This window comes from Amphibalanus amphitrite, unplaced genomic scaffold, assembly GCF_019059575.1.
Source record: "Amphibalanus amphitrite isolate SeventyFive unplaced genomic scaffold, NRLGWU_Aamphi_draft 000559F_arrow, whole genome shotgun sequence".
NCBI classification, from domain to species: domain Eukaryota; kingdom Metazoa; phylum Arthropoda; class Thecostraca; order Balanomorpha; family Balanidae; genus Amphibalanus; species Amphibalanus amphitrite.
The window spans coordinates 29847-56623 of NW_024882053.1; the positions used below are offsets into that span (position 1 = coordinate 29847).

Consider the following 26777-nt stretch of genomic DNA (forward strand, 5'->3'; position numbering starts at 1 on the left):
TTCGTCTTTCTAGCTCCAGTGGGAGCTGAGATCTTAGGGGGCGACTCCCCGCCCCCCTTCCACTGGGCGTGTTAACCCGCGCTGGGCCGGGGGGGGGGGGTGTTTGAACACCTCTCTGCGGTTTTCCGCAGATATCTCAAAAGGTCATGACCTGAGGTCAACTCTGAGGATATGTTGGCGAAAGAGCGTTAAAAGAGCTATCCAATGCGCTTTTCGCGGCGCTGTAGCTCTATCGGTTCCCGTCCCGAGTTAGACGATGGTAGTTTCCAAAATGTTGAAATAAGCAACATTTTACTTTTGGTGACCTCTGGTGACCTGACCTTTGACCTGACCCAAAAAATGAAAAGGTCCTTGAGTTGTGAAGGTGCGCACTGCGCATGTTCCGGACTTTGACCTCACCTCGGGACTTGACCTTTTGGGCAAGGGGGTCAAAAGTTGCACACAAGACGTGCTATTTAATTGTCCGCATGCATGCCAGGTTCGCCATGGGTTGCATGCCGCCGTTTTCAAGATATTCGCGGAAGTCAAGTATGTGGGAAGGCAGATTCCGCCGCCCCTCCGGTGTTGCTCCGGTGCGCCTTAGCCCTTATCACCATTGTTACCGTCGTGCTGAAAAAAAAAACGAGCCTGATGTCATATGAGAAAAGCATGATTTGGTTTGAGAAAAGTGTTAAATGTACCACGAACACGATATTTCCCGCTTAAATCGCATTTATAAAAGTACCACCCATCATTGCCGACTGTGGCGGTCGGGAACTTCTGACCACTTCCAGGTGGCGCTAGTGAGCCTCCATGCGGGAACGACTCGGCGCTGGTGGCGCCGCGCGAGTGGGCCGTCTAGGTACTAATAGAGGTTAATGGCTGGGGTGGTGCGGCGCGGGGTGCGCCACTCTCGTCTCGTGCCACGTGGCTCCGTTGGACAGCTGGCGGGAGAGTGCCCTCAGCTGGTCGCCGGCGAGGTGGCTGGCGCGGCTCAGCCTGCAACCGAGCCGCGGAGATGACGTCAAACAGCTGGGTTCAGGTAGTTGAAGATTGTAGAGAAGACCCTTTGATTCCAGGATTTTTCATACTTAGCTCTTTATAGCTCATTCCAGCCACTTTTTAGGCCGCCCCACACTGGACCTCGCATGCGGGTTGCGAGTTTTTGGGTTTTCGGGTTTCTTCAAAATCAGATGATACAATCTAAGCTGAGTGACCCACACTAACATCTAACAAGCGAGTCTGCATGTTTTTAGCTTGCGAGCGACCTTGCATCGCATTCCAAAAGCTGATTTTGAGTCAACTTTCGATTTTCCTCGCTGCGAGGTCTGCTAGTTCTGCGAGGTTTGCGGATTTTTCGTTGGAGTCGAATTTTGGTTCCTTGCGCTGGTATTGCGAATTGCGACTATAGGGTGAATAGGTCAAAAACGCCCCCCTTAAGCGCGAAACCTTCTGACACTCAACCCAACACAGATTACCTAAACCTTTGGGCACCATCATGTAGCTCATTCTTTTTACTACGCTTTGAGACCAAGAAAAGACACCTGCGTGTGGTATTTAACCCCCCAAAAAGGTTTTCGCATACCCTTACAAAAGGGCGTTTTGCCCCATACCCTGGGTAATACGCCCACACCCATGTGCAAAGCGCCCCCACCCCATCCATCAACAGAAAATGATGAACATGGCAGAACTTGACGTCATTCTGACGTCATTTGTGGTCAACCTATCATAGCCTTTGGAATAAAATTTTGTTGCAATGTGTAAAATGGATGCCCGGAGGAGTCCTGAAAGTTTGGTGACGATATCTGCAGTCGTTTAGGATATATCAGCAAAAAAGGACAGGGAGAGGCCTTTTCGGCCCCGACCTACAGGGCGCTACCCTGCACTCTCACCACCGTGCAAAACGCCCCCCTTTCAGAAAACTGGGGGCGTCTTGCCCCATGCATCGAGTAGGCGTCTTGCGCCATCCACTCCATTTCCGGTCAACAAAATATTGACAAAAAGCGCGCCACTAACGCCGTAGCATAATACATTCAACAGAATGACAATAAAACGCAGTTTTGAGTGATGTGCACAATAGCAAGTTTTGTGATATAAAGAGGGCATCAAAATATTAGGAATCTTCTGTAAAAACAACAAAAACAACACCCAAAACCAACATCAACACCTACCCACGCTGCTCCTCTAGACGCAGAACCGGAAATAGAGACCTACGTAAACAAGCAGCTGACTGTTCTGAAAGACAGGATAAAACACCTATCCGTCGATAAGAAATACGATTTTTTTAGGGGAGGCGTTTAACCCAGGGGTGCGTTTTCCCCACAGTTACCCTACGTAACTTTCTGAAGGTGTACCGGCATAGGCAGCGGAACGGGGAGGGCACCGGGGCACCGTGCCCCCCCCCCCTTTGATTTTGGCATTTTAACATCAGCCCTATGGGCGTTGTATGGAAAGAATGGAACCAAAAGTCGGCAGTGCCCCCTTTATTGAAGGTGTTCCGCCGCTACTGTGTACCGGCTTCACTGCATTCATGAAGTTACCATAAGGGAACGGTCTAATCTCTATGAATTAGAGTTATGCCCGCAAACTCAAAACCCGCAAACTCGCAGCCCGCATGCGAGTTCCAGTGTGGGTCGGCCTTTAGGTGTTAGGCATCAGTTATCAAATTATGCATTTAACATCACTAGATTAGACCTGACCCTGACCTGACTTGACCTGACCTGACCTGACCTGACCTGACCTGACCCTGACCTGACCCTGACCCTGACCTGACCCTGACCTGACCCTGACCTGACCTGACCCTGACCTGACCCTGACCTGACCCTGACCTGACCTGACCTGACCTGACCCTGAGCTGACCCTGACCTGACTCTGACCTGACCCTGACGGCACAGCGGAAGGCAGCCCACTCGACTGTAAGCACTAGGAGGCTAGCTGTGACGCCCAGTAGAAGCACGGCGAAGGCGCCCATCGTGTGCAAAAGCGACGCTTCCACGATGGTTTCCGTGTTGCAGATGAGGCTGGATTCTAGCGCCTTGCGGTAGAGCTTCTCCAGGACTCCACCTTCTCCCAGCATCTGGATCCTGGATGGAAAAGAAGGGACGACGTGAGCGAAGCTGGGTTGAGTAAGATTGGAGACGTGAGCACATAAATGACAGATTTTGATTGCAAGGTGCACTTACCCTTGCAAATAATGCTCTAGCCTCTATCTTTGTAAATGGTTTATAATTAGACATGCTGCCTGGAGCTCAGCGGCTGGTGCCAAAGCCAGGCCCTGGCCCACAACGATGTGAGGTTAAATGAGTGCGTGAGTCCACCCTCACCTCGGCAATGCCGCCCAAGCTCGTGATGGAGGAGCCTCCTCCAACACCCACCCTTCACCTTACAAATTAGTTTTTTTTATGCACTGTGATACAATTTTATGTTCCAAGTTATCGTGAACTGCAAGCTGTCTTGCAAAGTGTTTCGCTGAAACACTTTACCAATCGTCTAGTTTGTACGAAGAATAGGGGACAAAAGACGAAACTATAGAAAAGCGCGGGCGCTCGATCAGAATATACCTTACAAATTAGTGATGTCAATTACGGAAAATGGTGATACCGATACCAAGCCAAATACCAACAATAACCACAAGAAAACACTAAAACAGAACCGACTTGGGAAAATGAGGAAATACCAACTTTTTACCAAATTCTCAGCCTCTTTTACGTTAGTGAGGATTCACAATGCCGACAAAATACCAAAACATTTGTCTTGAACTACCGAATACCAAGTTGATATCGGTTTGGTATCGGTATACCAAAAAGTTGGTATCCGATTGACATCTCTATTACAAATGCTCTCTTCACCCCATCCCGGCCACACGGACCCGTGGTTGAAGAGCTCCCGGTACGGCGAGTGCTTCTGCAGGCCCAGCGCGATGCCGCCCGGAGAGTAGCTCACGTCCAGCTTGTGCACGTGACACGCGATGTGCGGGTCGATTTTCGACAGGTAGTAGTCGGCAGCCTCGTTAGAGGCTAGAAAAGCGTAGTTGCCTTCTGCTACCTGGCGGCGAAAGTGCGAACTGTTAGTGATGTCGACCCTCTGTCGATGGTGGACGATAAGTGGCAGCACAGCACAGGTTTACGCTGCGACATTGATATACCTACATATTATCGTATCGAATGATAAAAAACCCAAAATATATATCTTCTCATAGACACGAGGATTTAACCCTCGCCCGTATAGGGTGGGGGGGGGGGTCGAACGGACCCCCCCCATGGTTTTTCGCGAATAACTCGCGTAAAAAGCGGCCGATCGCGACGAAGCTTTCAGTACCCTCGCGTCCATCAATTTTACAACTACCCTGAAAATTTCATGACCCTGACCCCAATGACCTTTGACCTGTGACCTACTTTTCGAGACCATGTTTGGCCGGAATCGCGATTCGGCGTATGTCGGCTCGCATTAGCCGCGCGTTTGCAGTCTTTTCGTGGTTTCAAGCGTTCAAACATGTGATATGATGTTGTCCCCATGCATTAGGGTGGGCGTCAAGGTCACCTGAAGGTCAGATCAGGTCATTGACCTTTGGTGACCTCGGTTCACTTTTTCGAGTTTTACATGTTTCTAGGCCAGTTTTTGGAGCTGAATTCGAATTTAGCAACCATATGAACGTTTACGAAGTAGTTTTGGTACCTTCGTAACATGTTACGAAGTTGTCAGAGGCGGTTGACACCTACTAGGAATACCCGGCAGGACCCCTACTGGTTGACCTGACCTGACCTGACCCGACCTGGACTTAATGCATAAAGACATCATCTGTGATCAAAACTAACATGATATTCGTGATCAGCGCCCCGAAAAACCCCATAGCAGCCACACTTTACGGCGTTCTAACAGGTCCCGATTTTCCCGACTTTTGGGTCATTGACCTGACCTGCAAGGTCAACTAATGACCTAGAACCTTAAAATTAGGTGTCATCGGCTTCCTCTCGTCACGGGCAACACGCTCGTTTTCTTCCGCGAAGCTCTAGCTCAATCAGGGGCGAAACGGCAAGGGGGGTCCAACGGCCCAGCAAACATGCCGACGTCGGCCCGACATCGGCTGGACGTCGGATATGCCCGCATGTTCCGACGTCCAGCCGAAGTCCAGCCGACGTCGAGCCGACGTCGGGCCGAGGTCGTTTGCCGAGGTTGACGAGATCGTTTGTCGTTGGACCGACGGGGCCGACGTCGGCATGTTTATTGGGACAACGCGCCAAAAATATCAACCGGCGGCGGGATTCGAGCCCCCCAGTCGCCGACGTCGGCATGTTTACTGGGACAACACGCCAAAAGCATCAGCCGGCGATGGGATTCGAACCCCGTGTCATTTGAACGCGAGGTTTGTGCGCTAACCACTACACCACGCAGCTTGATAGCGGATTTAGTTTGTTTTGTTGGGTTATGCCCTTTCGGTCTGACAAGACCATTTCAGAGCCGGAAGGATGATAGGATGGAGACATTGGTCTTCTTGGCGAGCACCCTGGGTCCAGTTCACATAGAGTCCCTGGTCCCATTGCTGTTACGTGACACTTATTGGAAAGGGCGACCCCACAATGGATTCATATAGCCACTCTTACACACCTGCACCAACGTTTCCCAAAGTGTCCCTTTGATAAGTGGCACTTTGGCAAAGTGACACTTGCCGACTCGCCTTTCTATATGAACTGGGCCCGGCCCTGGTGAGTTGCCGGGGCTGAGCCTGCCCAAAGGATAGGCCGAGCAGCCCCCAAGCACTCACCGCACCCGGCTACGGGCGAGGTCGGCTTACGGGCAATCCCAAATGGGATAAAGTTTCCCGTCCAGCCCGGATCAGGGAAGATGGAGGAAGATTTGCGGCGTGGAGGAAGATTTGAGTTTCCTGAGGATATTTTGAATACAGAAGCTCTTTATGAAACATGAAACATGCATTTTATATTATTTTAACGGTCAAAACAGCGGCCGATGTCGGTCCGACGTCGCCCCGACGTCGGCCCGACGTCGGCTGGACCTCAGCAATTGATCTCGGTCCGACGTCGGCCCGACGTCGGCTGGACCTCGGCTGGACGTCGGTACATGCGGGCATATCCGACATCCAGCCGACGTCGTGCCGAGGTTGGACCGACGTCGGGCCGACGTCGGCATGCCGATGCCGAGTTGCCGACGTCACCCCGACGTCGGCCGACGTCGGGCCGACGTCGGCATGTTTACTGGGGAATTTAGTTTAGTTTATACCCTTATACGTTCGCGGCTGGAAAAACACCAATACGGGCGAGGGTTAAAAGCGATTTCCCCAGTCCGATTCAAAACTTGATGAGGCGATTTAGCTCTCGCCGGACCTATTGGTTTTCTACATACGCGCCGGCCGAGGGGGGGGGGGCGGGTACGACCCCCCCTCCTCGCCGTTTCGCCGCTGGTGGAGCTAGCGCGTTGCGAAAAAAATGAGCGTGTGCGCCGTTACGAGACGCAGAGATTGGTACCCGATTTTAAGGTCCTAGGTCAACCGCAACCGGTGACCTCTGAGGTCAGGTCAAGTGCCTCAAGGTACGGTTCAGTTTTTGGTGAATAACTTCGCAAAAAAACGGGCGCAGAGCCGCGATTGTGGCAGCATCGTATTCGCCTCGCTCAGGCGCGTCGAATAATATATTTTTGTTGGGTCAGGTCAACTTATAGGGTGCTGACCTCAGGTCACGGTCAGGTCAGCGCCCCCAGGTCACGAAGTTGGTCGAAAGAGGTCATGTCGCATATCATTTGATTCGGTAGGTCTTTCTGAGTCCATTGGTGGCTTCCCCGACTCGCTAGCTCAATTTGATCGGGAGTTATTGACGAAAAATTAATATGATCTTGATGACGTCATAAATGACGTCACACAAGGTCAACATTGCAAAAGTGACGCATCTAACCTTGCAAGGAGTGCATCAAATCACGATTCTGTGTGCTTGAGATAGTTGAAGATCATTCCCGGCGCCAGAGTAGCAGTTTTCATTTTTCCCCATTGACTGATCAGTGATCATGGTGAGGTCACGAAAATGACCTGACCTCATATGATCTTGAGGAAAAATCCGAGATATACAAGTTGTGAGACTTGTAATGGATACTAGATCCTGCAAGTTTCATTTCCCTGTGAAAGCTCCTCTGGCAGTGAGGGCGTTGCGAAGTTGCGACATCTGAAGACCGTGCAGAGGTTCACTTATGGCGTCATAGGTCAGTGACCTGACCTGACCCTAAAATGCGGTTGGTGTCAAAAGCTCTGGCTTGAATCAAATGTCAGGTATGCCAAGTTTCAGCTCTCTATCGCCAGCATGTTTGGAGCTATCGCGAAAAAAAAACTATGGGGGCGGCACCCCCTCGGCCGGCGAGGGTTAATGCTGTGTTTTTATTAGAAAAAAGTGGCCATGTATGATGCAAGTTCTTGCTGAGCGGCGTCACGCTGGCCGGTCGTCATCGAGGGATTCACGGCACAGCACCAAACTACTATCGTAATGACGCCTTTGTAGTGGCGAAATTGTGTTTGCAGTCGAACAGTGCCGGGCCGGCTCTCGCCCGCAGGTCGGATCCGGTCAGGAACGCATGGTCGGGTCCGGCCCGCGGCCGCCACCCGTCCGACATCCGGTCCGCGACTCGTATCGGCAAAACAGGTGCATTGTAGTCTCGTATGCGCGTGGAAGTGCCCTCAGAAAAAAAAAATGCAGCAAAGTGTTTGCAATATGTATTGTTGGCTTCTAGCATTGGGTTACTCTTTCAATGTTTCTATATACTGTAAGCCTCAAAGGTCCCAGCAGCCGGTAGTATTAGATGTATTCATTAATTAAACGTATAAGTTGAGTTGAATATCGTCACCCTTGTCCTTGCTCTTGAGGGAGCACACCGGTCCGAGTCTGACAGCTAGAGAGGTTCGGGGCGCATCCAAACGGTCATTGAAGCTCTCATTGAAACGGCCCAATCTTACCAAATGCCGTGAATGCGCATTCACGGCATTTGGTAACATTCAGAACTATTCAACATTCATTTATTCATTCGTTTGCGCAACATTCATAATCGTTCACGGTACCAAAATCATTGGACAAGATTAGCTGGATGTAAATACAAAGGATATCTTGATATCTTGATATCAGTGCCGTAAACTCCGGCCAGCGCTGCCAAATCCTATGTACGGGATTGGTAAGATTGGGCCCTGCATCCATATTGAGACCGTTTGCTGCGTTCGATGAGTTGCCTTTTGAATGTTTTGCAGTCGATATAGGAAGGTGATATTTTGACTTTTGATATTTTGTCTTTCGATGCTGTCATTCGGTATTCTATGTTTCGATGTTTTGTGTTTTCAATATTTTGTGCGTTCGCTATAGGTATTCTCGATGTAGGTAGGTGCTGTCGTTCTCCAAAAGACCTACTACGTTCAATATTTTGTCTTCTTATTATCTTGCGTGAGTGATATAGGTATCAGGTGACAAGGTCATTCCGAGTCATCCAAAAATGACACTAAAATTAGCATGACATGATAGGCATTTACTTGTAAGCCTCAGTTATCCAAAAACACTTATGTATCAGATCCAGAGTGCCGCGTTCCGCTTTGCCGTCATGATATGGACTTCTTGTTGATCTGCTGCCCTGCAACGAGGGGCCGCCACTGACCTTCTTTATGTCCTCTGGAAGTGCCACTGCTGGGTGCACTGCCCCCAACCCCCACCCCCACCCAACCACTTAACCCTCGCATGTGTGCGGCGTTTGCCAGCTTCTAATGTGTAGGGGGGTCGGTTGGACCCCCCCCCCTTGCCGTTTGGCCCCTGATCGAGCTAGAGCTTCGCGGAAAAAATTAGCGTGTTGCCCGTGACGAGAGGAAGCCGATGATACCCAATTTTAAGGTCCTAGGTCATTGGTTGACCTTCCAGGTCAGGTCAATGACCCAAGGTCGGGAAAATCGGGACCTGTGAGAAGTCGTAAAGTGTGGCTGCTAAGGGGTTTTTCGGGATGCTGATCACGAATAGCGTGTTAGTTTTGATCACAGATGATGTCTTTTAGCATTTAAACCAGGTCGGGTCAGGTCAGGTCAGGTCAACCAGTAGGCTTAGTGACGGGTATTCGTATTACGTGTCAACCGCCTCTGACAGCTTCGTAACATGTTACGAAGTCACCAAAACTACTTCGTAAATGTTCAAATGGTTGCTAAATTCGAATTCAGCTCCAAAAACTAGCCTAGAAACATGTAAAACTCGAAAAAGTGAACCGAGGTCACCAAAGATCAATGACCTTACCTGACCTTCAGGTGACCTTGCCACCCACCCTAATGCATGGGAGCAACATCAAATCACATTTTTGAACGTTTGAAACCACGAAAAGCTTGCAAACGCGCGGCTAATGCGAGCCGACATACGCGGAATCGCGATTCCGGCCAAACATGGTCTCGGAAAAGAGGTCACAGGTCAAAGGTCATTGGGGTCAGGGTCATGAAATTTTCAGGGTAGGTGTAAAATTGATCAATGTGAGGGTACTGAAAGTTTTGTCGCGATCGGCCGCTTTTTACGCGAGTTATTCGCGAAAAACCATGGGGGGGTCCATCCGACCCCCCCCCCCCTACACATACGAGGGTTAAGACACCGAGCGGCTGGCACTGAACTACTGACCTTCCTGAAGCCCTCCTCGTAGCTGTCGACCAGGTTGCGCTCTCGCTCCGGCAGCACGTGCTTCTCGTACACCTGCTGCAGCGTGTCACAGTCCTGCAGCGGACTCTGCACCAGCCGGCACCAGTCCTGTGGTGACAGGTCAGAGTCCCGACTGTTACCAGTCACCTCAGTATGACAAATGACATGAGGCGAATACGTCAAGGTAGCTTGTGACTCTGGGAAGACTGTCATTATTTTTCTCTCAGCACACCATGTTTCCCGCTTACATGTAGCTCCATTCACCTGCGTTTCGTCAGGTACTGGGGAATAGGACGTTTGTGCGTCGGAGACAGGTTTTCAGGTCAGTGGAAGGCCTGTAATATCACTGTTACATAAGCAAAGAAAAATAGGTATGACGCATACTTACATTATTGGAATAGTTTATGAACTATGTATGTTGTTACGCATGATGTTTCGAAAAAAGTCATTCTCATTGTGTTACGGGCGGCTGTGACCGCCCGTTGTGGCATGCCTGGCGCCGCCCGTGGCGCCTCCCCGGCTGGCCGCGCCCGGCGCCGCCCCTGCCGCGTGGCCCTCGGGCGGGGTCGAGGGCTGGCGCTGGCTGGGCGGTCGGCGGCCCGGGAGAGGCAGGGAGACCGTGGTTACGAGCGGTTGGCTCTGTGGTTCTTGTTTGGGCCTCTGCCGATAATACAGTAAAGCATCGAGTCTGAGTGTGTTCAGCTCCCGCAACATTTGGCGCGGTCGGTAGGACTGCAGAAGACGACAAAGGGTGAGTTCATTAATTTCATTTGATGATATTTATTGAAATTTAGTTCATGAATGTTGATTATCGTAACTAGTCTGTGCTCGACAAAAAGCGGGCGGTTTGCTCGAAAATAGAACGCCGATATTTTCTGTTCTGAGGGGAACGTTAGGAATAAGGCGGTCCGCCTGGGTGCAGTTTTGAATAATTTGGTGAATTGTTTCCGCTGGCCATGGATTTCAACGACACTATTTTGGTATCGCGAACCCCTCGTTTTGCGGGTATAGAGACAGATGATTGGGAGCGGTGGATATCTCGTTTCGAGTCGTTAACGGTGGGACTCGGAGACGTTGAGCGAGTTAAGCGGCTGTTGCCTCTGCTGGATGGCGTCGCACTCGATTATGCGCATTCGCTGTATCAGGGTGACAGTTCGTACTCTGAGATAAAGTCAGGACTTGGGGTCCGGTTTGGTCGGTTAATCGAGCCCTTACAGGCGCAGGCCGAGCTGGGGCGCGCCTCCCAGTCGCCGGGGGAATCAGCTGAGAGCTTCGCTGACCGTATTAAGAGACTGGGGCGGGCTGCGTTCCCTCATTCTACCGGTCCGTCAGGGGAGGGAAAAGGTCCTGAGGAAACGTATGCAGAGAGGGCGTTCGTGATGAAAACCCTGACGAGTCGGTTCATATGTGGACTTCGGGATGAGTGGCTCCAGACGAAACTGTGCCACCGTAATCCTGAGTCACTGTCTGCGGCTGTAGCGGTGATCCGAGAGCTGCATAAACGCCAGGAGGTCGTCCAGGCGGTACGCGCTGCTAACCCATCGACGCATACAGGTACTGGGCCCCTTCCCCTGGGTGCTGTAGCGTCAGCTGTTCATGCAGAGGTAGGAGGTGGGTCGCAGCAGGATGCAAGGATAGCTCAGCTGCAGCAGGAGATCGGCCAGCTGCGGTCTTCGTTGGAGGCGTTCGCCGTTGCCAAGACGGACCACCTGCCTGAGGCTGTCAAATGTTACGGGTGTGGTGCCCCCGGCCATTTTCGGCGTGACTGCCCGGTGGTACGCCGTGGTCAGCCGAGAACTGGACCGAGAGCCACCAGGGTGAAATGTTTTTCGTGCGGGCAGGAGGGTCACATTCGGAGCAACTGTCAGTCGGCTGTACAAGCTGCCACCCCGCTCCAACCGTTTTGTTTATTCTGTGGCGAGGCTGGGCACTGGATGGCGGCATGCCATTCTCGCCTGCAGCAGGGGCCTCCAGCAATGGGTGGACGTCGGGGGCTGATGTCGAGGGAAGCCCTTCCATCTGATAAGCCGGCGGAAAACTAGGGGCAGCTGGCCCTGTGGGACAAGAGCCGGCTGCGTGTATCCAGTCCCGATTAACTGCAACAGCCATTCGAGTCCACTTGGGCAGCCTCGAAGTATGGGCGCTGGTCGATTCGGGTGCCGACTTTTCCATGGTCAGGGATGGGCTCCAGCAGCGGTTGAAAACGGAACTGGCTTGTCAGGCCACCACCCCGACGCGGTCCGCGAAGGGAGCTGGTGGTAGCCCCCTGAACATCGTTGAGGTGCTCCGTGATGTCCCTATCCAGGTGGAGGAGGAGTCGATTGTGTGTCCACGACTGGCTGTGGTGTCGGGGCTGGTCTATGACGTGATCCTTGGACGTGACTTCTGTTGCCAAAACAGAACTATCATTGACGATGAGAAGGGGGTGATCCGTATGAAAGGGATGACGATTCCACTTCCAACATACCCTGAGATCCGTCCCCCGCGGGCTAGAGTCATTCTTGGCGATGCAGTAACACTACCAGGTCGTTCGGTAACAACGGTAGCAGCAGTGGTGCAGCGACTTGATGGCCAGGGACCTTTTGTGACGTCAGCAGGCTCGGTAAGTGGGATGATGGAGCCAAGCCGCACGGCGGAGCGTGAGGATCTATTGATTCCACGGGCTGTGGTGGTGATCGCCTCCAATGGCACCATACCTATCCGGTTGACGAATGTCGGAGCGGAGGGCGTCCGTCTCTTGAAGGGCTCTGATGTCGGGACGTTCCTTGCGTTTGGGGGCGGTGAAGACGCCCTGTGTGTTTTGTGTCCCGGGGCAGACTGTGCCGATTGCAATGTGGCGAGCTGTGGAGATGGAGGTAATCCATCTCATGATCCTGGAGAGGTGGAACCGGAGGTGCAGCAAGCCCTGTCACCAGAACTGACAGACTTGAGTGAGAGAGGTCGTAACAAACTACGGGGTTTATTTGAGACCTACAGTGACGTCTTCAGTAAAAGACCGGGAGACATTGGTCGTACAGGTGTGACAAAACACAGGATTGACACGGGGGATGCAGTCCCAGTCAAACAACGTCCACGACGGATACCCATGAAAGTCCGAGACCAGGTAGAGAAACAAAAAGAAAAGATGTTACAGGATGGTGTCATTGAGGAAAGCGAAAGTCCGTGGTGTTCGCCGGTCGTGTTGGTGCGCAAGAAAGATGGATCCTTCCGCTTCTGCGTCGACCTGAGGGCTGTGAACGCAGTGACGAAGGGCTTCGCCATGCCGCTCCCACGAATCGACGACTCGCTCGATACCCTGTCAAGGGCGAGGTGGTTTACCACGCTGGACATGGCCACAGGGTATTGGCAGGTTGAACTGGCGGCTGAAGATCGAGAGAAGACGGCATTTTCGACTGGAAAAGGCCTCCATCAGTTCAGAGTCATGGCAATGGGTCTCAAGAACGCCAGCGGCACTTTCCAGAAGATGATGGAACTGATTCTCGCAGGCCTTGACACCAAAAGCTGTTTGGTGTACTTGGATGACGTCATCTTGTTCAACAGGACCGAGGAAGAACATCTGGCTACCCTGCAGGAGGTACTCCTGAGGATTCAGCAAGCCGGGCTGAAGCTAAAGGCACAGAAATGTCGATTCGCACGCAAGGAGGTGACTTTCCTTGGACATCTCGTCTCCGAGGAAGGGATACGTCCAGATCCGCATAACGTGGACAAGGTCCTGGCCTGGCCGCAGCCGTCATCTGAGGAGGAGATGAAAAGCTTCTTAGGCCTGTGCGGGTACTACGCGCGGTTTATTCAGGGGTATGCCGCGATTACAAAGCCACTTAGGGACGCCGCAGTAGAGGAGGGACGAATCAGGTGGTCCGAACCGATGCGCATTGCATTCGAGCTGTTGAAGTCCACTCTGTCCTCGCCTCCCGTACTGGCTTTGCCAACAGGTGAAGGGACGTTCGTCCTGTATACAGACGCATGCAACTCTGCCGTGGGTGTGGTGCTGGCTGAACGCATTGGAGATGAGGAAAAGGTGATCGCCTATGAGAGTAAGGCACTCACAAAGCAGCAGACGAGATGGCCGACTTACGATAAGGAACTCTGGGCGATCGTTCATGGCATCAGACATTTCCGTCAGTACACTGTTGGTGCCAGATTTGAAGTGGTGACCGACCACAAGCCGCTGGCAAACATACCGACATCGATCGCAGCAGAGCGAGACGGCACAGGACGTCGTGGTCGATGGGCGATCGAGCTGAGTTCTTTCGACTTCAATGTTCGGATCCGCAGCGGTCTGGCCCACGGGAACGCTGATGCGCTGTCTCGCAGACCACCAGATATGGCGTCTGCGGTCCGATCTGGTCAAGCCCAAGGCCAGGGGTGGTGTCCCGGTCGCTCTGTCTCAGAGAGAGGAGATAGAACGGAGACGGTGGGGTCAGTAGCGGGCGGCTCGCCCGCGCCGACGGAAGGCGGTTCGCCTGAGTCGGTTGTGACTCTTGTAGCTCCAACTGCTGTATTCTCAAGGCTTACGCAGGAACCGGCTGCTGTATCAGTCGCTGTGTCACAATCAGTCCAAGAACGGACCCTCCCTCCAATCGCCCAGGCGCAAGCCAGTGACGCGACGCTGTCGGCTCTCCGAAGAGCACACGAGAGGAAGGAGAAGCCAAGGCCTGCAGCGTTCGCTGGGTGGGGAGTGCTGCGAAAACACTGGAGCAAGGTGCGCGTCATGAATGGAGTAATCGGCATTGCCTCGGGTCGACAGTTCCAGGCGGCGGTGCCTCAAACTGAACGGGCCGAGATCATCCGACTGGCGCATGATGATCCATCGAGCGGGCACATGGGTCGCAGACGGACCATCGCCCGGGTGAAGGCTCGATTCGTCTGGCCGGGGATGAATGAGGACATCCGGAGCTTCTGTGCCTCGTGCACGCCGTGTCAGCGGCGGTACAGACCGGCACCCAAAAGACGAGCACCGATGGTTACCGAGGTTACCTCACGACCCTTCCAGAGAATAGCCATGGACATCACGGAGATGCCTGTGTCGAGAAGAGGCAACCGATATGTGCTCGTGATCATGGATTACTTCTCAAAGTTCGTACGAATCTTCCCGATGCCGAATCAGAAGACAGAAACGGTGATGGAGGCACTCCTTCACTGGGTTCAGGAGCTTGGTGTTCCCGAGAGGCTTCACACAGATCAGGGCGCTCAATTCGAATCTCTGATGATGCGTGAGCTGTATCAGAGGCTCGGCATCCACAAGACTAGAACAACGCCTTATCATCCTGAGAGCGACGGGATGGTGGAGCGCTTCATGAGGACCCTGAAAGACATGGTGTCGAAATACATCGACAGCCAGGGCCTTGACTGGGACGAAAGTACCAGATCATACGCCATGGCCTACAATTCTTCCCTCCACGAAACCACCGGTCACACACCTTTCTACATGATCCATGGCTTTGAGCCTCGGTTGCCTTTGGATGTAATGTACGGAACCGATGAAGTCGCAATACCAGCTGAAACCTTCCTGAACAAACGGCTGAAGAACATGAAGCGGGTCTTCGCACAGGTGAGGAGAGCCTCCTCCCAATCAGCTGCTCGAATGGCGGTTCGCCATGACAGCAAACTCAATTTTACCGCGTACCCAACGGGCTTGAAGGTGTGGGTACGAGACCACACTGCCGCTGTGGGAGGAAAACCGAAGCTGGGTCTGCCGTTTAAAGGACCGGTGACCATCGTCGAGAGAAGAGGCACACCGGGGGAGGAAGTTACCTACCGGATACAGGACGTCCGCGGCAAGACACGCGTCGTGCACCACAACGACCTCAAGGAGTTCATCCCTCGTCGGACCGACTTGCAGCCAGTTCAGGATCCGAGTGGTCCAAATGGACGTGGTGAGGCCGTGGGGGTGGATCCCGTGAGCGACTGTGGTAACGAGCATGGCGTTCTGCTCGAGGTGCCGCTAATGCACTTACTCGGGAGAGCTGGCCCATCTGGTGATGTGGGCGTCGCTCAGAGGGGAATGTTGCCGCCAATGTCATACGTGACCAGATCAGGCCGAGTGTCGCGACCACCTGAAAGGTTCCAGGCGGGACTATGAGTGTGGTGGAGGTGGTGAAGGCTGTGATTGTGTATATAGTTGTAATGTAAATAGCGTGTCGTAAGTGTCGCATTGTTCAATGTATGATTGTTTCCGTGAGGGGGGAGGGGTGTTACGGGCGGCTGTGACCGCCCGTTGTGGCATGCCTGGCGCCGCCCGTGGCGCCTCCCCGGCTGGCCGCGCCCGGCGCCGCCCCTGCCGCGTGGCCCTCGGGCGGGGTCGAGGGCTGGCGCTGGCTGGGCGGTCGGCGGCCCGGGAGAGGCAGGGAGACCGTGGTTACGAGCGGTTGGCTCTGTGGTTCTTGTTTGGGCCTCTGCCGATAATACAGTAAAGCATCGAGTCTGAGTGTGTTCAGCTCCCGCAACAATTGTCCTCAACAACGAATATATATCGAGCGGTTTTCCAATGTTTCGCGCATGCGAGCGTGCGACTTCAGACATTAAGAAAACAACTCATCGTAAAGAATCGACGGGCTTGTACAGTAATCGCCCATAAACTAGAAAAGTTTACGTACGAGTTTAATGTCCTATCTGTTTCTGGACACGCACGCCAGTTATTCGGCAGACAATTGTTTCATGTATTATGCACGGCTCTGTGAAAGCCTTCCAGTCGATTGCTAAAGGCTGGGGGCTGGGTATTCTAAGGTTTCTGACTCACCAGTGACTGCAATGGTACTTTGTTCTGCTAAACGTCTAAAACACAAAGACGTTAACACTAACATAAACATCGAAACGCAATGTCTTCCGCCTGATTACTCCAGTACCGAACTCATATTCCGATCCTGATGGCTCTGGTAAACTGATCACCTACTTGTTTAGCTGCCAACGTTGGCCTGTGTAACTTTATGTCGATTGCCCATTGCCCGTTCCCGCTGCACACCACTAAAGCTATCTAAGGTTTATGAACCCAAATTGTTGCATCATTTCACATACCAATGTCATAGGCGGCGGAACGGGTAGGGCACCGGGGCACCGTGCCCCCCTTTGATTTTGGCATTTTAACAGCAGCCCTATGGGCGTAGCATGGGAAGAATGGGACCAAAAGGCGGCAGTCCCCCCCCCCCTTAATTGAAGGTATTCCGCCGCTACTGACCAATGCTATACCGATATTGACGGGTATTTCGTTCGGTGTCGGTTTTCTTACATTATGTAATCAACATTACCTAAAGTAAAGAGTGCATTCCTGAAGCATGTAAACTCAGTCGCTATTCACCAGAAACATTCCAGCACAGCTCTTTCCGCATGTCTCTGCGCCTCCAGCAATCCTTACGAGGAAGTTTTCCAGTAGGTCGCCGTCCTTCCACCCGGCCTTCCAGTGGGGCAGGTGCAGCAGGCCGGTGAGGTCACTGAAGGCCGGCCTGGGCCTGTCGGCAGCAGCCAGAAACGATACCAAGGTGGCCGAGTAGGCGGTGTACATGAGCAGGCCGAGCATCAGGCCGCTGAGGAAGGCGATCCGAGACGACAGCGCGCTGGGCGTCACCTGAGAGAGTGGGGAGGGGTGGAGACGTCTGCTGTGTAACGGGGCGGGTGCAGACCCATGCTGAGGTGCAGGCTCGTTTGAATTTGAGACTATTTTTGTCCTTTCTTTCTCTTTCCTCTTGGTAGCGAGGTGATGTGTTCGAGGTCTCCCAACATCTATAAGTATCCGTCCTCAGTGCTCATTCTGTTGTAATCTGTAGCCCTCTGCTGCTACCCACCGGTCCTAGGCACTGATATCAAGTGTGACCCTGTGACCTGCGACAGTTTTTTGTGTCATGTACCCACCGGCGCGCCCTGCTGCAGCAGCTGCCCCAGCACTGTCCACAGGGCGTCGGAGAAGGTGCGCAGGTCACCGGCGGCCGGCGGACAGGCGGGTCGCCGACCCGGTGACACGGCCTCGCAGAGTCGGAGTACCGCGGCGGCCGCCAGCGCCACAGCGGATAACAGCAGCGCCATGGGCACGCTGATACCGCGCGAGTAGCGGCCCACCCAGGAGTCGAGCTCCGAGTCGGCGCGCAGGTACACCTTCCGGCTGGGGACGCGCAGAGTGAGAGAGGGACTCAGGGCTGGGGACGGACCAATATTGAGAACATCTGGAGGACAATCACATAATGGTAACGGCTGGCGACAAATAAAGGCTCTTCCCGGTGGCTAAAAGAAATGGCTCATGGTTGGAACATGGATGGCCAACTACTTCCAAATACCAACATACTCAATCTGATTTTAATACTGAAAGTGAGCCATGAAATCAGATACAATTCAGTTAGGTACTTCAGCTACATACACGGACTACCTCATCCATGATTTGAATTTTGAACATACGGACACCCATGACCAAGTTCTGGTTTAGACATTACGTACCTCCTACCACACTGGACCTCTACGTGTGATGTGCCATACCTGATGACGGAGAGGATGGTGGAGAAGTCGATGACCTGCTGCCGGTCGGTGGTGACAGACACCTCACTGATGGTCAGGTCCGCCGCGCCCGTCTGCAGCGCGCCCACCATGCCGCCATAGCTGCCGTTCCCCAGGTACTTGCCGTACGCGTAACCGTCCAACAGTGTGATGTTTAACCTGCCGACCGATAGGTGGCGGGAACGACGCGTATAGATGGCGTGCGATATAGATGGCGCTCGATTTATATGGCGTGTAATACGAATGATAGCCGATTTGAAAGTAACACGCAATCCAGTGTGGCAATATAAATGGCTGAGCTAGCTGGGATGGCCACTTCTCATCACTTTGGTGATCGAAATTTAGTTGCGCATAGGGTGTTAACTCTTTGTCTGCATAGCGTGGTTACATGCATGATTAATGGAATATAAGCTAACCAGAGTTTCAGAGCTGGGATGAGCAACTTCCAAACTCTGCTCATTGGCTGTCATTGCAATACACCCTTCCAATACTCAATGGTATTGTATAACACATAGACACGTGAATAAAGTAAACAGATGGAGTTTTGTAGCAATCGCCATTGTCTCGTCATCGCATTTTCTTCAACGAAACAATTAGCACGTCTGGCACCGATGCCGTCTGAGTTATGTTTTGCACTGTGTGTGCGTTTCCCACACTGTTCCGACGAACAGCGCCGGTGCACCGCGGTCGATATGCCGACCGGGCATTTTGCGCGCTCAGAGTGCCCTCAGGCGTGAGAAAGTGTCCCGCCTCCACAGCTGGGGCGTGACCTCAGTCTGACCCGGCGCAGTGCAAACAGAGGCGGCCTTCAAACCAGACCGGACTCCAAACGGAGCATACCACAAATAGGATGGCACTTCACCCAGCGCCATATTCTGGAATCCATACACACTGAAACCCTGATTTAGTAGCGCTGCAAACGAGACCGCACTCCTATAGGCGACAACTCGACTCTAATCTTTAATGTTTTTGAATTTCTCAACTACGTCCGTTTTTCGATCATCTTCTCGACGAACTCATAGGGCTGGTAGTCCGCAGTTTTATCTCAATGTTTCAGCGTCCTTTTCTCTTCTTCATATTTACGAATTAGGGGAAGCGGGGGTAACACCGCCCCCCTAAGCTTTTCGCCAAAATGAGAGAATATGTGTGAAGTCTCCTGGTAGTTATTGTTTTGGTTACAATATTTAAACATTTTCTCACGTGTTTTAGGTACTTATTTTGCATGCTCCTAAAAGGTTTTCATGTATCACGACTTTTAAAAATACCTTGCATATTTGCTGCCTACAAATTGTGTGGGTAACCCCGCCACCGGTGTTGATGTTAACCCAACCCATTCCTACGAGAGCTTTTAATTGTTCAGAGATCGTGTGCGATGAGTTTCCTGTCGGTAAGTGGTAATTTTCGCAAATAATCGGTAATGGACACCTAAATAGGTATAGGTTCATCAGCTGTTTGCCAGTTTTATACAGCTGGCAAGTGCTTGGTCGGGATGCATGAAAAATATAAAGTAAAAAATCAAATAAGCTGCTTATTCCCGACTTAGGAACATCTACGAACCTAAATAAAGCGTGTCTTTGGAGTTTCATCACTTATCACGCTACAAACAGGAAACACCGCAACCTCAATTGGGGTAACACCGCCACGGGGTGGCGGTGTTCCCCAATAAGTGATCACAAGCAAAAATCGCCAGCGGTAAGAATGTACTACACGGTTCAAGCAAACTTATCTTACTGGACAAAGCCGATCAGTTATTTTTCGATGTAATCAAGTAAATCAAAATGAGTCTCTACTTAAAGACATTCAAAAGTGTTCCCAACTCATCGAATTTTTATAAGAGAATGTGCATTTTTCTTTAAATGCCCACATTGAGCTTCGATTACACTGAAACACCGGGACCGGAACACAAATCAGAAGACGCTTACCTTCGTGCGGTCGATAGGAAATAACGGATTTTTACACCTCACATTTCATACTTTCGCCGCCAGATGGGGTGGTGGTGTTTCCCACAGTGGCGGTGTTACCCCCGCTTCCCCTACGATATGATTGATATGTCGACATCCTCAATAACAGCGATGTAAATCAGTCGTTATGGGCGCCATATAACCTTCCAAGTTGAGGCGCCCCTAAACTCCAACACACACATAGACCGCACTCCACGCAAAACGAGGTTTTCATTAAAGAGGACTGTGACACACACGCTGAGGATATAGGAATGTGCACTGCACTTCTTATCTTATGTGCTCACTGGACATGGGCGAAGGCTTTTGCAATCACTCAGAATACGCAATCTTCGCATTTTACGTTAACTTTTACACCGTTTAAACATTTTCTTGGGGACATGCTGGCGGCGTCATTCCCTGCTGGCGCTCAAACATGCTGGCGAGTCATTCCCTCATTTGGTTGAACTTGGCTGAACTTGCCTCAATTTACTCCACTTTTAGTTATTTGGCCTATCTAATTGTGACCCTAACCCTTCTGACTCAGTGGAACTTCTCTTTTACAGTTCTGGGCTACTACAGTACTACACTTTTACAGTACTTTACAGTTTTAATTTGCAGTACAGCATTCTGCAAGTAGTTAGTACTACCCACAGTACGACGTTTGTGCACTCACGTGAAGTTGAACTGTCTGGCCAGCGAGGCGGCCACCTGATAGAAGACGCCGCCCACCGGCTGTTCAGTGCCGTTCACCTCCGCCACCTTTGTGTAGATCGGAAACACCTGTAGAGTAAACAATTGAGTGAGTGGCTGCTACTGAGAACATGACGTGTTGATCTAATTTGGTGAGGCTGAGTATAATTGGGTCTGTATTGAAGACTCACGGTCAGTATGAAAATCACTTTGAGCATGATGGTATTTAGTAGGTAAGCATTTGTGTTCACACCTGTTTGTATAGAATGGGCGTTGTAAAAGTGATTTTGTGTATTAACTATGCTGATTGATGCGGGTCACATTGAGTTGTGCAAAACAATACTGTTTTCATTAACGCTTATCAACGATAGAAATATATTTTCGACAAAGCATCATTCACTTCCTTTGGAGTGAGCACATCATTACTTTGAGCTTGCAGAGCTGGATATCCCATAATCAATACGTTATAGTCGATCATCATGTTGTGTGGTAGGGTGGACAATAAATATAAAGCAGCCAACGAACCACCGGTAGGCAAAGCTACCCTATTGAATGGAAGTCTTTGGAGCTCGCCGACCATTCAAGTGCACCACCAAGGCCGTTTAATCAGTCTCAGCCATGGCGTCAGTCTTGGAGTTCAAGCAAACCGGCCGCGACCTGAGCAGGTGCGGTGTCACGTGTGCCTGTTTAGGTTTGTGCCGCTCGGAGCGGGTCGCTGCGCCGCTGTCTATTAGACACCATTGATGGCCCGTGGGACGGAGCCGTCTCCCATTCTGAGACCACCCGCTGTGTTCAGCCCGGTGCGGTGGGCGTATTGAAAGGTCCGTAACGACTACGCTGTAGCTCCCTTCTCATTCCTCACCATATGAGCTACTATCGTACGGCACAATCACGAGGGATTTTTTTCAATATAGAAAGTAGTTTAAAATAATGAACATTTTGAGCTTCCATCAAACATTTCGTCGAAATCCCCCCTCCCCCAAAAAGACTGGCTCGTCATCGGGATACAGGGTCAAATTATGATTCCTTTCCGTATTCCTCCCGTCTATCAACGGGAAAATCAGGAAAAGAGTCGCGGGCTGTTCACATCCCTGTGACCCTCGCCCTACCTTGACCCCCACAGCGTTGAGGGTGATGCCGCCGAGGTCTCCGCGCCGGTGCACCTTCATCCTGCCGTCCAGCACCGTCTCCCGGCCGTCCTTCCACAAGCTCATCGTGTGGTAGGTCACCGGACAGCGGCGGCACTTTCGGTACACTTCCTGCACCTGCCGGACATATACGAGTATGTCGTGGTGGGGTGAGGAAAAGGACGTTACGCTACTTCTAGGGGAGGGCGGTTCGCGGGCGTGAGTGAATATTGATCTTATATCAAGCTGGGCCTGATCATTTGGCCTCACATCCGTTATTGTTGATCGAAGTAATGCTCACTCTAATGCAAAGTCATACATAGTTCCTCGTTCACAACAAGATTATCGTATATTGCTGTTCACTGTTCAGTCATCCCTCTGTTTCTATTGCGGCACGTTTCGGAAAAAAAAAATTATATGGCGTTGCATTTTTGAAAGAGAACAAAATGCTTTAAACCATCAAATTACTTAGCTCAATATTTACCAGCTAGCTTCTCCTTTGGGGTCTGGTAGTAGCAATGGGTTTCTTTTATCACCAACTAACGAATAATAAGCAGCAAGCAATGAAATGACGATTATGTAGCTCGACATTGAGTGCTAGGTTCCCAGAATACTGGCTAAGCGCAGGTGTGCGACTCCACACATATCCATCATCTATAAACGTGGTGTCAAAACTAACAGATTGTCAATCATTCAATTGGCCTAGTCAGCTGATTGATTGATTTTCAAAGAACGTCCTAGCCGTACGTTAGAAGCGAACTATTTAACCCGCGGGCATCGACTCGTCCTTCACTTTGATAGTTTTCGTATAATGGCCTTCCAGTCGGTGGTCTAGTGGAAGTGAACTCTGTAGGCCCCCTATACAGTACGTGCCACGTGGTCTATTGACAGGAATTGTGATAACCATTGTTGCATTTTACTTATTAGCATATCGATATTTTTCCTACATTCAGTTGACATTAAGATACTTTCAATTTTCCATTCAAAAGGGTGGGTGGGGGATGAAAGGAATTGAAGATAAAAGGATGGGTATGTTCAGTCTTCGTACCTAATACGTTTCTTGCAATCACATATCAAACTGAATGTTGCTCGAATTCGTTCCAACTGCCGCCCAACCAAGTTGTATTTACTTGGGAGCAGAGAAACGTACAGAGAGCGAGCTATCATTTACGTAATCCTCATTTTTCTCTATTCCGATAGATATTACCTGAGCTATGTTTAACTATAGATGTGTAATTACTGATGTGATATTATCATAAGAAACACTGAATTACCTAGGCATACTTCATAGACAGACAGCAACGGGGAGCAAGTCCAGCTCAGCTCTTTGCAGATGAAACATATGTTTCACCCACCGTGACGTTGCTGGAGCCGACGATGGCCAGCCGGGCGTCAGTGGCCAGGTTGACGTCCATCCGGTCGGCCAGCGCGCTGAACCGGTCCAGCAGGGACTCCCGCACCGTGAACACCACGTGTACCCGCTGGGAGTCACCGACTGCCTCGCTGAACAGCTGAAACGGTGACAGCTGGTCATCGTGAGCTCTGGTGTCATCGCAGGCGGGGACATGTGCTTCATTCAAGAGTCAATGACCGTAAAGCAGTCGTGTGCGCACATAAGATTCAAGAAATGATTCGCAGCAATTTAAACTTGAATAAGCGACGCAATCAAAAATAGGTAATGCAAAGTCGTGATTGAAGGCCTGTAAACAGAATGCTAACAATCATTTAAAGGCGGATAGCACTTGGCTACTTTGAAGGGATTCAGATGAGTACCAAGCTTTAAATAACGAGTCGAGATGCAGGAAAAGACCACTTTCGATTTCTCACCATTCTGCTGATAGTTTCGGTGATCTCTCCACCGTAATAATGGATGACCACAACGAAGGCGTTCTGTAGTCCCTTCCGGCATGATGACGGCTCGGCCAGACACGCGGAAGGCCGCATCAACGTGACCTTTCCGGCAGAGCCGACCAGGGCCGTCAGGTCAGCGGTGTCGTACTCACAGCCGCCGGCAGTGCCGTCTGAAATCGAGGGCTAGGTCATGGGCTGGGCCGTCACACGACACACAACGACGGCTTAAAAGCAGGGATGCGGAGCCGGAACCGGAGCTGGAGCCGGCACATTGTGTCCGGAGCCGGAGCCGGAACCGGAGCCGTCAAAGAAGGGGTATTCCGGCTCTTTTTTAAGAGGAAATAGCTTAGTTCGGTTTGACATGAGCCGTTTTCACGAAGGGCATCTGGTACACATTTGGTGCACATCTGGTGCAGATTAGGTGCAGATTTGGTCAAATTAGGTTCAATGTTTCTCTTAGTAGCTATCAGCTAGGGTTGCACAGTGTACTAATTGCTTATTTTCCTGCTTTGTCTTATCATCAGAGAGAATCATCGATTAAAACACTGAAATAACTTCATAAAATAAAGATATCTGCTGTGAAAGAGATTAGGTGCAAATTTGCTCAAATTAGGTGCAGTCGCCGGATAGCCCGTCGTGAAAACGGCTATTACAAGGCAAATGTCGTACAGTCGTGTACAGGTTGATGGTCCCCTACTCTTTATCCACCGGGTTCCTATGGCTCAGCATTGGCAGCAGCCGCCTGGTACCGGTAGGCTGTGCCGCATGACCCGAGAGTGAAGCAGCACAGCCTACCCACACTGTATGACACCGGCTCGGGTCGCCTGGTAGAGCGATTTGACCGGACGCTGCGTTACACCGGCTGGGGTAGGGGGGGGGGGTAAAGGTCAGGCCTGTCTATTTAGCTCGGCTCGGTGGATGAGGCGGGCTGGAGTGTGGTGTGGGGCGGGGGTGATGTGGGGAGGGAGTGAGCGGACCTGGGGCTGGGTGTGTGTGGTCACTTGTCGCATAGAACCGATCGTAATCCACCCTCCAAAAATTCACATTCACAAAACCCAGGGGGGTTCAAACACCCATCTCCCAAGTGGGGTGCGGAAGGACAGGTAAGGGTCCATACGGTCTCCTCATGAATTGCAGCAAAGAAAGAAAACAGACCTGTCACCAAATAATCTTTATGAAAAGTGGACTAATGGCGTAGCCTCGGACACAGAAATAAACATCCAGCACGCGAAGCGTCTCGAACCGGGCCTCTCACTACCGGTCAGTTTGACAGTCTAGCACTCCTACGCTGAGCTACACCGGATGGTGGCCACGGCTGGGGCAAAGTCTGGCCGGGCGGGCGGCGGGGCCGGGAGGTTGGCAGCAAAGTCAATGAATGTTTTTGTGGTTTCGGGTGCCGGTCGCTCTAGCTTGGTGGAATGATGATGGATCATTGGCAAAATTTTCAACGAGGAGTCCCGGTTCGAGCCTCATCGGGGCTCCGGCTACTTTTCCGAGTTAGGATCTGGTTTGATTTTAGTGGTTGCGAGCCATTTATACGGTTTTATATCTACATGTCGATTGTCGATTGATTGATTGATTGATTGATTCATTCGTTCGTTCATTTATTACATGTCGACATTTAGCATACGAATTGACATCCAGGATCTCATTAATCTACCATTTTCATAAGCGTATTGCCCAAATATCATGCATATATGTGGCACAAGACCTATGGTTGCCTCGATACCGTGCCAAATCACGTTTTGCACAATGCACAAGTCAATTATATTCGCTGGGTCTTCCGTGCATTGTGCTTAGCAAAAACAGGAATGCAATTGTTAAGCGACGCAAAATGTGCAATGCAGCAAGTGACCACACAACCCGCCCAGCCCCCATGGTCCACCAACACGCCCCACACCACTCCCCAGCCCACGCCAACCACCGAGACGAGCCCCTCCCCTCGCGCTGGTCTGACGTGACAGCTGGTCTACAAAGCGCTCCACCCGGCGACCCGAGCCGATGTCAAACGGCGTGGGTAGACTGTGCCGCTTCACTCTCCGGTCATGCGGCACAGCCTACCGGTACCAGGCGGCTGCTGCCAATGCTGAGCCATAGGAACCCGGTGGATAAAGAGTAGGGGACCATCAACCTGTACACGACTGTACGTGATGAGCCATTACGTGAATGAAGAAGCTGAATACGTATCCCCAGTGTCCCACAATACGCAATCATCCTACTGGCTGCTCCTCCCTCCCCACGTCTACTGTATCCCCAGAACCTGAGGACCGGTCATACGGTGACAACTGACAACCATTGTTTTGAAGCCAGTGCAGTGGACACGCCTTTCCAATCCGATCGCCTTTTTTCTTCCATCCGTATTTAATTGATCGCGTAGGGGATGTACTGAGTCGGAGTCGGAACCGGAGTCGGAGCCGCCGAAGCCGGAGCCGCCATGACATTTCACTCGGAGCCGGAGCCGGAGCCGATTTTTGCTCCGTAGCCGGAGCCGGAGCCGGAGCCGTCTGAAATTTCCATGGTTCTGCATTCCTGCACTTAAAGTGAACCCGAGTGAACCGACTACCGAGCTAATGCTCTTTGGAACTACATCATCGCTAACAGTTGTACTATATACAGTACCGGCTGGCCAGCAGAGGACTACTCCAGCTGCGCTAGCCACTCGCCAGCCGGTGACATACTCTAGTATTTCTAGGACCAGCCGTTCCTCATGTTGGAAACCATGGCGGCGTCTTTCCCGGCCGGTACTGCTGGCCTAGAAAACCTCAGGAACGCCTGCTACATGAATGTCGTCCTCCAGGTACTCGCACAACCACGAGCATTCAAAGCAAATGAATCATCATTCAATTGCTTTTACCTAATGGCGTTAATTTTTGTAAAGACATCGATTAAACATTTTCTTTATGCATCACGTCATTTCACATCTCTTTCGCATCTTCATTTCGCATCAAATCTGCCTGATAACTGCTTTGTTCTTTTTCATTATACCCAAAGGGAAAACTCAAACCCTCGCCGGCACAGGCCATTTTGCGTCCTTCGACGTCACAAGGGGAGCGGGTTGGTACGACCCCCCTCCC

General features: G+C 51.5%; 1 protein-coding gene across 1 annotated transcript; it reads right to left on the reverse strand.

Moving 5' to 3' along the window:
- Positions 1 to 854: 854 nt before the first annotated feature.
- On the reverse strand, positions 855 to 17159 carry LOC122393863 (glutamate receptor ionotropic, delta-2-like). The gene is made up of 5 exons (XM_043390287.1): positions 16969 to 17159; positions 9600 to 9725; positions 3848 to 4023; positions 2856 to 3062; positions 855 to 978 (listed from the first exon to the last, which is right to left on the reverse strand). The coding sequence occupies exons 1-5, from the start codon at positions 17128 to 17130 to the stop codon at positions 855 to 857; spliced, it is 795 nt and encodes a 264-aa protein (XP_043246222.1). The 5' UTR covers positions 17131 to 17159.
- Between the last annotated feature and the right edge of the window lie 9618 nt (positions 17160 to 26777).

Excerpts from the sequence above, each read along its gene's own strand:
- LOC122393863 (XM_043390287.1), bottom strand. The coding sequence starts at position 17,130 with ATGCTCGGCCTGCTCATGTACACCGCCTACTCGGCCACCTTGGTATCG. Across the intron at positions 9,726-16,968 it reads ACCTACTGGAAAACTTCCTC|GACTGGTGCCGGCTGGTGCA; the intron begins GTAAGGATTGCT and ends CTGTCACCACAG. Across the intron at positions 3,063-3,847 it reads CGGGAGCTCTTCAACCACGG|GATCCAGATGCTGGGAGAAG; the intron begins GTCCGTGTGGCC and ends TTTTCCATCCAG.